This window comes from Daktulosphaira vitifoliae, unplaced genomic scaffold (assembly GCF_025091365.1).
Source record: "Daktulosphaira vitifoliae isolate Bord-2020 unplaced genomic scaffold, ASM2509136v1 Scaffold_3, whole genome shotgun sequence".
In the NCBI taxonomy this organism is placed as follows: Eukaryota; Metazoa; Arthropoda; class Insecta; order Hemiptera; family Phylloxeridae; genus Daktulosphaira; species Daktulosphaira vitifoliae.
Window position 1 is genome coordinate 35482165 of NW_026099574.1, and position 11665 is coordinate 35493829.

The 11665-nt window shown below is 26.6% G+C and overlaps 1 protein-coding gene across 1 annotated transcript; it reads left to right on the forward strand.

Moving 5' to 3' along the window:
• Window positions 1-5972: 5972 nt before the first annotated feature.
• Window positions 5973-9569, forward strand: LOC126902658 (hepatoma-derived growth factor-related protein 2). Its single transcript, XM_050680147.1, has 4 exons — window positions 5973-6135; window positions 6621-7276; window positions 7840-8185; window positions 8762-9569. Exons 2-4 carry the CDS (start codon window positions 6635-6637, stop codon window positions 9388-9390), a joined length of 1617 nt encoding a protein of 538 aa, XP_050536104.1. The 5' UTR covers window positions 5973-6135; window positions 6621-6634; the 3' UTR covers window positions 9391-9569.
• Window positions 9570-11665: the final 2096 nt, after the last annotated feature.

The following is an 11665-nucleotide window of genomic DNA, read 5'->3' on the forward strand; positions in this document are numbered from 1 at the left end:
GCATGTTTTTTAAACACATGCTATGTACTCATCACAAAAATGTTATGATACTTCATTATTGTTTTCTTTGCGAATTCCGCTTGAACATCGTGTTATTTGAAATAAAGCATTCGTCAAATATGACTTAATGAAAACGAAGTTATATAAAAATAACTCATTTCTGTTGTCGTCACAATTTTAAACTACACCCGATGATGTCATAATACTAATTGCATTACTGTATTTTTCATTTAAAGTTATTAATGAAAAAATTAAATGTTACACATTTGTTGTTGATAACTCAGTATTGTGAAATTAAGATATTTTTATTATTTTAAGAGATGTGTAATTTTATTGCAGAGTTTACACCAAACTTCTTACAATTGTTATTTTTATTTATAAGTGAACTTCAATCTATTCGTCTGTTGTACAATAAGCGATTATTATAAAAAAATTATCAACAATGACATGAATGGCGGCGGTACTGACGAAAACACTCGATGGGATCACCCGACAGCTTATTTTATTGGATTAGTTTTTTTATTTTTATAATTATTATTAAGTTTTAAGAAGGTCTTTTGAGGCTTGCTACGTTTTAGCCTTTTGGGAGGACAAGGTTAGTGGGAAAAGTTGCTCATAGATTATTTAAATGAGATTTTAATGCACAGGAGGGGGAAGATAGAAAACATAGATGTTTATTTTTATATACAATTTTTTTTTTTAGAAGAATAAATTTAGGCCCCTTTCGAATTTCTATTTATTTTAGCCATATTTAAATAGTTTACAAATTAAATACGTATTAGAATCCTAAATACTCAATATTTTATTGGAAATCAAAATTGATTTTTCTATATCTAAGCAAAGATAAGATCAAATAAAATTAAGTGACGGTAACTGGGATGATAAAGTTAAATAGAAGAAATATAAAATTTAATTTAAAATTGCCATTCAATATTATTTATTATTTTTATTGAAATCTGTAATAAATTTTATTTAAAATATAATAAATATTATATAAAGTAATTGAATCTGATAATATATTAATGCCTTAGAAATAATTGGTTTAAAGTTTAAACTTCAAACATATAAAATTATTTTACTCACTTTTAGATGTTAGACTTACAGGAAAAAACCAAACTGGTTCTTTTAGCTTCGATGCGAAGCTGAGAAGGTATTGGTTTTACTAAGATGTGTTTTTTTTTTGTGTCTGTTACCACTTTTTCTCAGCTCTCACCAAACCGATTTCTTTCAATGATACGTCAAAATATCACAAATCGTATCTAGTCGAAGACATTACCCTCAAAAATTGAAAAAAATTCCCTCGTTCACCGTAAATGGGGGAAACCTCCGAAAAAATTACAAATTTAAAAATGGCTAATTTTCTAAATTTTTTCAATTTTTTTTACTAAAAACTGCCGTAACTTTTTTAAAAATAAACATATCAATATAATTTTTTTTTTATAGATGCATGATGTCATTACCTATCATTTGGTATATTTTTTTTATAAATCTGACTTTTTACCTGCCCACAGGAGGGGATTTAAAATGACAACTTTTTTACAAAAAATTAATTTTTTCAACTTAATTTTTGAAGGTGTTCCGGAAGGTCTGACACTTTTATATATATCTTAAATTAAAGCTAATATAATATACTTTATAATGGTAAAAAAAAATTTCGGACTTTATTTTATCTTCATGGTAAAAACAGACATTAAACTTAATAAAAAAAATACGATTTTTGTAAAAAAATTCTTTTTTATATTTTTAACTTTATAATGCTATAACTTTTTGAAAGATGTACGGATCAATATAATTCTTTTTTATGTAGATGCATGATGCCTTTACCTATCATTTGGTATATTTTTTTTATAAATCTGACTTTTTACCTGCCTACAGGGGGGGATTCAAAATGACAACTTTTTCACAAAAAATTGACTTTTTCAACTTAAATTTTGAAAGTGTTCCGGAAAGTCTGACACTTTTATATATATCTTAAATTAAAGCTAATGTAATATACTTTATCATGGAAAAAAAAAATTTCGGACTTTATTTTATCTTCAAGGTGAAAATGGCTACCAAATGCTATTATTGTGTGAAAATTCTCAATTTTTTTTTTTACATTTTTAACATTATAATGCTATAACTTATTGAAAAGTGTATTGATCAATATAATTTTTTTATGGGAAATACTATTTTCTAATAATCTCTTTTTTATTCGACATACTTTGTCTTAATCAGGATATTAATAAGGAACTAGCAGTTTATGAAGCTTTTGGAATAATCCACCAATTTTTTAAAATTAAACACTATCTAAAGATTTGCATCGAAGCGTTTTTTTTTGATAGTGATTTTAATCACTGTCAGATATCATTATACTTGATCCAACTATGCCACGTCACCACTATGCCGCAACCCCCCTGTGCTGGGTTTGTTACTGATGTTTCTCTCATTCTTTTAGCTTCGATGCGAAGCTGAAAAGGTATTAATTTTACTATGATATGTTTTTTTTTTAATATTTAAATTTTTTTGTGTCTATGAACGCTTAATATCAGCTCTCGCTGAACCGATTTTGATGATCAATATGTGAAAAGATCACAAATCGTATCTAGTCGAAAAAATTATCCTCAAAAATTGAAAATAATTCCCTCGTTCCTCGTAAGCGTGGGAAATCCCCCAAAAAATTACAATTTTAAAAATTAGTAATTTTCGACATTTTTAAAAATTTTTTTCTTAAAACCGCCATAACTTTTTTAAAAATGATTGAATCAAAATGATTTTTTTTATAGATACCTTAGGTGCCTATTATTATATAGATTACCTATAATTTGGTATAAATAAATGTTCAAATGTTCACATAAATGTGAACATTTGACCCTTTACCAGCCCACAGGGAGGATTTCAAAATGGCAAATTTTTCAACTTAACTTTTGAAAATGTCCCGGAAATACTGATACTTTAATATGTACGGTTACCGATTCGGTTACACTTGTACCTTACGCGCTTAGGGTACGAGGTTCAAACCCTCTTATAGCTATGGTTTTTTTGCACTTATTTCTTAACTCTTTTTGAGTTAGAGAAAAATTTTCAATTATCTAAATATCAATTATTGATTTTTATCTCATTGAGATTCAATAACTTCAATAAAGATCAAGGATCCTATCACTGTAGTCTCCTCGTGAGAAGAAATTTCTTATTCATATTAAAATTATTTTACTGTGTGGTTTTTTTTTTTGTGGCTGTCATTTTTTTTCTCAACTATCACTTGAGCAATTTTTTCAATGATACGTTAAATAATCAAAACTAGTGTCTAGTTTTATAGAAACNAGAAAAATTTTCAATTATCTAAATATCAATTATTGATTTTTATCTCATTGAGATTCAATAACTTCAATAAAGATCAAGGATCCCATCACTGTAGTCTCCTCGTGAGAAGAAATTTCTTATTCATATTAAAATTATTTTACTGTGTGGTTTGTTTTTTGTGGCTGTCATTTATTTTCTCAACTATCACTTGAGCAATTTTTCCAATGATACGTTAAATAATCAAAACTAGTGTCTAGTTAGAAATATTACGTTCAATAATTGAAAAAAAATCCTCTTTGTCAAATGAAACGTTGCTTAACAAGCTTTTTCCATATAGAGAATTAAAATCATTCATTTTTAATTTTTAAAGTACTTATTATCGTATTAGGTTTGATATGATAATAAGTTTGAACAACATAATTAAATAATTTTACTTTGTAATTTATTAATTTTTTAACTCTATTTGTGTGTGTTACTGTAGTTCCTCTCGTGAGAAGATATTTCTTATTCATTCTAAAATTATTTTACTATATGTTTTTTTTTGTGACTATCATTTATTTTCTCAGCTTTCACTTAACCTATTTTTACGATAAAAATGCAAACAAATATTGAACTTTTCTGATAAATTTACTGTATAATTTATTTAATAGTAATTATAAAATTTACTGACTGCATATTAATTTTAACAATAACATTTTTTTAATTCTCATAAAATTTTCTATTTAATGATGTCAATTTCAAACTTGTAAGTTGAGCTAAAAGTCATGGTAACNCAAACAAATATTGAACTTTTCTGATAAATTTACTGTATAATTTATTTAATAGTAATTATAAAATTTACTGACTGCATATTAATCTTAACAATAACATTTATTTAATTCTCATAAAATTTTCTATTTAATGATGTCAATTTCAAACTTGTAAGTTGAGCTAAAAGTCATTGTAACAAATTCAACTTTTTTTATTCAATTTTTACAAAAACAATTTTAAATAACCAAAAAAATAGGTTAACATTTCATTTTACACTGATTATTTTTAACATATTAAAAATCAAAATCAGTAATAATTTGAAAAAAAAATTTTTTTTTTGGTTTTAATAATTTTTTTATTGTTAAGTACTCATTTTCTACTAGTTAGTAATAATATAAAAAATTAAAAGTGATAAAAAAAGTCTAATTACAGATTTGAAAATAGCGCGAAAGTTGAAAAAGAAAAGTATATTTTTGCTTCCGATATAAATTCCTTATAGTCCAGTGTATTTATTCGTCAGTAACAAACAGTTTTTATTGAAATGTATTGCATCAAGCCCGATACATTTTTATACATGTTAAAAATAAAGAAATATACAATTACTTTATTATTTTTATCATTTTTCCATATTAATTTTAATATGGATTAATAATTAATATTAATTTCTCCAAATTTAATATTAAATTATTGATATTCAATTTCATACTAAATGTAATAACTATAATTAGTATTTATTCCTATATTATATTTTTAAATCAAAGAACTACTAATCAGGATATAATTAAGGAGTTGATTTTATTTTTGGAATAATTCACCAATTTCTTAAAATTAACCACTATCTACAGATTTGCATAGAAACGTTTCTTATTATAGTGATTTTAATTACTGTCAGATATCATCAATACTTGTCCCATCTATGCTTCGTCCACACTGTGCCTCGACCCCACTATGCTACCGTTTTTCTATATTACCTTTTCCCAAATCTTTATACTATAAATCATAAGCTTTATGCCTATATAATTATTAAATATCGGCTTTACAATACTACTCCTCCATTCTTTAGGAATTTTCCCTTCTAATAAAATTTTATAAAAAAGATCCTTCAACCATCTATCCCAACACCGCCTAATATTTTCTATACTTCTACTAGCACTTTATTTGGTCCTACTGCTCTATTATTTTTCATTGACGCCGCAGCCTCCCACAACCATTTTTAAAAACTTTTTTTTTCTTTTTCCCCTTTCAATTTTCACCACTGAATCTTCATTCGCATCACCTATTATTATCCCTACATCATTCTTTGTATTGGTCTTACCCGAATATGTTTCTACCGATTTTTTATTAATTCGGTTTCTTTCCTATTTCCACCGAAATATTGATGCGATTATTATATAGAAAGTTCAGTAAGTAAGGAAACGGGTTTCTATTGTTTTTATTGTTTGTAACAACTGATCTGTTCCCTTATTTAATAAACACTCAGTATGTAGGGATAAACCATATGTTCAGAGACCCACCTCTCTGGCGAAATTATATTATATATTATATATTATNAGGGATAAACCATATGTTCAGAGACCCACCTCTCTGGCGAAATTAAGTATATTTTTGGTTTTTAAGCACGTGATTCAGTTCAATAAATAATATTTAGAAAAATTGTAAGGGTATTAGCCCCAAGTGTTTTCTTTGACAATTCCTGAAAATGTTTAATTATTAAATAAATATTTTTAACCCTGAAAATGGATAATATTTTAATATGCATAGATAATTGTAATTCCATTGATACTTAACTAATCATTTTAACGATATACTAGCTGCATTCTGTATTAGCTATATAATGATCTTTATTTAGTGTTTTCACTTGATAACGGTTTTTAAATAAGGAGACATTTTTGGGAACCAATTGTAAACGGTATTCTAATATACTACTAACTTCAATACGTCGGTTTGTATAGTATCATACAAATTCTTAATAGTGTGTGTGTGATTGTTTCAAAGAAAATGCATTTTGTTTTCGGTTTAATTAATTTAATAATTGTACATTTACTTTGAGCTTTAGTCATTCAGTGTTAAATAATTTTATTTAATTATTCTGAGCACCGTTTTGTAAGTATAATAAAATATTATGTATTGTTGAGTATTAACCTCAGATGTGTTGAGTGCGTTGTTTTGTCATTCACAGTTGCCGCCATTTCGCACTTGATGAATTTTACATTTTAAATATAATAAGGACTTAGTACAATCAACGATTGTTTTTACCTATGATTTTGTATCGCTAATTGTGCTAAAATTTCTACAGAGTTTAACTTAAATGTGTATTTATAATACTTTTTTTAAATTGTTTCACTATGTTTTCATATACATAAGTTATAAAGTTGCTTTGGCTAGTTTGAAATTTTTTTTATTAATCACTTAATAGAAATTATAGTAATCTATAATAAACCATAGTAATCTAGGTTTTTTTCTATAAAATAAAGATATAAATTAAAACATCTGTTCATTTATCTATTATTTCAAAATACATTTTATAATTAATTTGACATGATGAAAAATTTATATTTGTTTATTTATACTTAATTTTATTTTCTTAGCTAACAGATTATCAATGTCTACTAAAAAAGTGTATACTGTTAAAGACAAAGTCTTTGCTAAGGTTCGTGGTTATCCTGCATGGCCTGCTGTAATATCTGGTGTTGAAGCAGATACACCTTCACGCCAGCGATATCATGTATATTTTTATGGAACTGGCGAACGAGCTGTGTGTAAGTCAGATGAACTTTTTCCATATGAAGAAAATAAAGCTAAATTAGGAAAACCAAATAAACGGAAGTACTTCTCAGAGGCTCTTATACAAATTGAAAATGACGCTGATAGTTCATTCATTACTGATGGAATTATTCAAGCCTTTCAAATACCAACTATTGTTGATCAAAGCAGAGATACAACTCTTAACGAATCAGAAAGTATCTCTGAGTTAGAAAAAACTAGTGATATAAATTCTGAAAATGAAGGAAAATTAACTATTGATGAAACAAATGCCTCTAAAGGAAAAAAATCATTAGGTTTAAAAAAAAGTTTGGGACTTTCTTTGCCTAAAGGTGGTGCAAAAAGAAAATTATCTGATGGAAAATTAGAATCACCTGCCAAAAGAGTAATGTCTAACAAAGGGAAAGGTGTGGAAGATAATGACTCTAATGCAGTAGTAATTATTGAAAAAATTAAAGAAAATGATATAGATGGAACTCAGGTAAAAAAAACAATTATCTACACTTCATGCAACTTTTAACTTTATTAGCTATGAGTAAAGAGCATATTAATAAATTTTGTTAAGTTATTCCAAACACCAACCAATATAAATTTGTATTAATTGGCTTACAAATTTAGTAATGAAATCTAATTGAGGTTATAATGTTAGGTGATTAAGGGGTTTATTGCTACCTTAAACAAAAAATAAATTTACATTACTATAAATTCAAATAACAAATTTGCACAATCTAGGGTACTTTTAAAATGGCCCAAACAAAATGTATAAATTCATATAAATCCACTTATGTTATAAGAAAAAACATAAAAATTCCATTTTCATAATCTTAACATGAGAGATAATGATTGTTTGGTTTCTAATTTTATAATTATTAAAAGGTTTTGTTTATATCACTTAACATCAATAAGTATTTAAATTTTTCTACGAAGTATCAAATTTGTATGCATACGTATGTTGCAACAGAAAGAATTTTAAACATTATATTTTAAGGTTTTTTTCTGAAAAATTATGATTATTATTATTATAATAATAAATTGTTTTTTCAGATTTCCAATGAGTTATCGTCTAGTGAAGGGAATGATTCTTCTGACAAACATTTGGAAACACAAAACAGTAAAAATGATTCTATGTTAGATGTAAGTGACGCTTCAAAATCACATTTAAAATTAAAAACTAGCCCATCTTCTAGTGGAGAACAGTCTTCTAATAGCTCTAATATTGGGCAAGTTTCACGCTCGGGCCGTAAAATCAAACCTAAAAAGTATTCCGATTATGAAAATGATGCTGAAGCACCTAAAAGATCAAGACTTAGCAAAGATAATAATAAAAATTTGGACAAGAGTAATGTAGATTTGGACAATTCATCTTCAGAACAAAATGAGTTGACTAAAGGTAACAGTTTGTTTAAAATCATATTAAAAAATTCATAATTTAGTTTTATTTGTAGACAAGTTAATAATAATAGTAAATAAAAAGTTACTTGTGTTTACATTCTTTTTATTCATTCTGTTTTGTTTTCTAGTATTGAGTGAAATGTACACTTTTTGTTTAATGTACAAATTTTTAAAAATGTATTAGATAAATTATACTTCTACTTAATCAACTGTTTATACTAATATTGTTTTTCTAAAAGGGTAAATACTTTAACTTAGTTATAAAAAAACCATGTAGGCATAGTTGATATGTGTTTATTGCAATCAACTAGTGTTAACTAAATCAACAGTTAAAAAATAAGTATCATTATGTCAAATTATATATGGTTTTCATTTTTGAAAAATGTTAGTTACAAAATAAAAACTTAACTTTCATTGTATAAATCCTTTTCCCAAAACCTTAGTATTAAAGTTGAAATTTCTTTCACACTTAACATAATTTTCATGTTGATGCTATGTAATAAATATTTAAAAACCTTTTTGTTTGTTTTCTTAAAATTAATGAAATTTAATACTTTTATGTTTATTGGTACAGAATCTATCAAAAAACCTAAGTGTCATGCCACTTCTCTTAATATTAATGATGGTGTAACTAAAGAAATGAATCAACTAAGTAAAACAATTACTGAAGATAGTGAACTACCAGAAAAGCTCAAAGATCTAATGGCGGGTGCTATATCTAACTGTGAAGTTGAATGGAAAAAAGTTACAGCAAGCAAAGCAGTAAAAGTAGAATTTTTAACTACTGAAGTTGATTTATTAGACTGTGTTTATCATCTTCGCATGGCTCTGCGTACTGATAAAGCTGATTGTGACCGTGCTATAGAAGTATTAGATCAGATGGCAGAATTAAAACTAAGTACATTAATGCTTAAAAAACACTCTGAGGTAGTAGATACTGTGAAAAAAGTAACTATGTATATTGGTAACATCAAAGAATGGGGATGTAGTGAGGAAGAAGCTAGTGCAATTGCTGCAAAAACTGCTAAAGTGAGACGTAAAGCCAATATGGTGTTTAATAAATTTAGATCACTTTTTACAGTACCTGAAGGCCAATCATTCCTAGACACGTTTAAAAAAGAAGTGGATGAATTCTACACTAAAACCAAACATTTGGCATGTGACCAAATTTATGGGCTCACGTCAGAAAAACAATTAAATTAAGTATATTTGTTAACTCTATGTTTATTAATTATTGTGTAGATACATTCAGATCTTAAATTGAACTTTTTATATTTAAAGTATTTTATTATTATTAATTTTGACTTTATTTAATGGCAACATTTGTATTTGTATCCATAATGTAGTTTTTATCAGTTGTAATTCGCTATTGAGTATGTTTATTCTATAAGTAGAATCCTAATTTATTTCTAGAATATGTTTTTGGTTTTTATCCGTATAAGTTATAAAACATATCTAAATATTTTTAATTATTTAACATATGTTTTATGTATATTTATTTTCCATAGTAAAAATATCAAACAATTTTTTTGTAGAATAAATAAAAATTTGATGTTGCTGATTAAATATATTTTATGATTTGATTTTAAATCAAATCATGAGGTAAAAAATTCTACTTAATGATATATCTCATAGTCATTTTATAATTATGAGACTATTTCAGAAGTGATTTTATTACTAAATTTTTTAGTAGAGGAAGATTACTATTTCTTGAAAGTTTTACTAATAAAATAGAATATAGCAGAAAATCTACCTACGTTATTTATAAGAAACAATAATGTGTATTAATTTTTTTGGTAATTTTAGTTATAGGTATAAATTAATATTTGGTATTATGAAAATTATATAGAAACGGAATTATGATTTTTTTTTTGTTATGAGTATGTCCTTTAATTTCATCTACCAGAACTTTTATGAAAAAAAAAATTATTTTTTGAAATAAGTTATATTGTAAAAATATATATATTTTCTTAATTGACGGACTTAAATTATTAGTGATTTGTAGAATCAATTTTTTTTCTGTTAAATACTATGTGTAAAATTGTACTATTTTGGATTTTTTGTTATTTATTAATTATCTCTTTTTTTTATCAAGATTTGTGAATTTTTAAAGAAGTTATATCAAAATGAAAAATTTTAGTGGAAATTAATCAATTTTTTAAAAGTTAATTACTCATATGAAAAGAATCGTTGGAACGTTTTTATTTTGTTTTATCTTACGGAACTTTAAATGTGTATAATCTAGAATAGTGCAGGTTATTCTTATCAAAAACTTTAAAATTAGACGTTTTAACTGAAGTTGCATGATTTTTGGATTATTTGGATTACTCATGCACAATAAGTTTTTTGATATTTTTTGTTTTATTAATTTAAAGTTAATTTTATTAACATTAATTTGACATAAATTTTAAGAATGCAATTTTTTGAAATAATATCAAAACTTGAAAAAAAACTTTAACATGACGTTTAATTTCCCTTCTCCATTAATTTTTTAGTTGATTTTTGGATTTTCAAAAAAAGTACAAAGTTAGCTTCTTCTTCCTCGACTTAATCCCAACTATTTGGGGTCGGCGACCCTTATCCTGAACTTCCACTTGACACGATCTCCCACATCCTCTACGCTCACATCAGCTGTCCTCATATCGCATTCAATAACATCTCTCCATCTCTTTTGGTCTTTCTCTACCTCTTATTCCTTCAACATTCATTTCTATAACTGTTCTTATGGCTTCCGATTCTTCTCTCCTCATAACATGACCAAACTATTTAAGTCTACTTTCTCTCATCTTATCAACGATTGACACTACACCTATACTCCCTCCTATATGTTCGTTCCTTATTCTATCTTTTCTAGTCACTCCACTCATCCATCTAAGCATTCTCATCTCTGCTCTATTTTCTTATCAACCGCCCAACACTGAACTATACATCATAGCTGGCCTTATTACAGTCTTGTAGAATTTACCTTTCAGCCTCATTGGAATTCTTTTATCACATAAGACGCCAGACGCTTCTCTCCACTTCGACCACCCTCACTTAAACTGTGTCTTACATTCTCGTAAATACTATCGCTCTTTTGCACAACTGATCCTAAATACTTGAAACTTTCCACCTATACACTCACGTCCTTGTCTATTGTCACTGATCTCCTCATTTCACCTACCTCGTGTTCTCCTTTATTAAACTCGTACTCTATATACTCTGTCTTACTCCTACTTATTTTTAAACCCTTTTTTTTAAGTGCTGATCTTTACACCTCTAGCCTTTGATTAATTTTCTCCTATCAACACTATCGTCAGCAAACAACATGCATCACGGCACCTCTCCTTGTATTTCTCTAGTAATTTCATCTATCACTATAGAAAATAAGTAAGAGCTTAAAGCAGAACCCTGATCCACTCCTACTTTTACCCTAAAACCTTCCGTTACTCCTCCCACACTTTTTACCCTAGTACAAATGCCATCATACATATCCTCT

Bases quoted from the DNA above. Each gene is read 5' to 3' on its own strand.
- LOC126902658 (XM_050680147.1), top strand. From the start codon at position 6,635: ATGTCTACTAAAAAAGTGTATACTGTTAAAGACAAAGTCTTTGCTAAG. The intron at 7,277-7,839 runs GTAAAAAAAACA...TTGTTTTTTCAG, and splicing joins ATGATATAGATGGAACTCAG to ATTTCCAATGAGTTATCGTC. The intron at 8,186-8,761 runs GTAACAGTTTGT...TTATTGGTACAG, and splicing joins ACAAAATGAGTTGACTAAAG to AATCTATCAAAAAACCTAAG.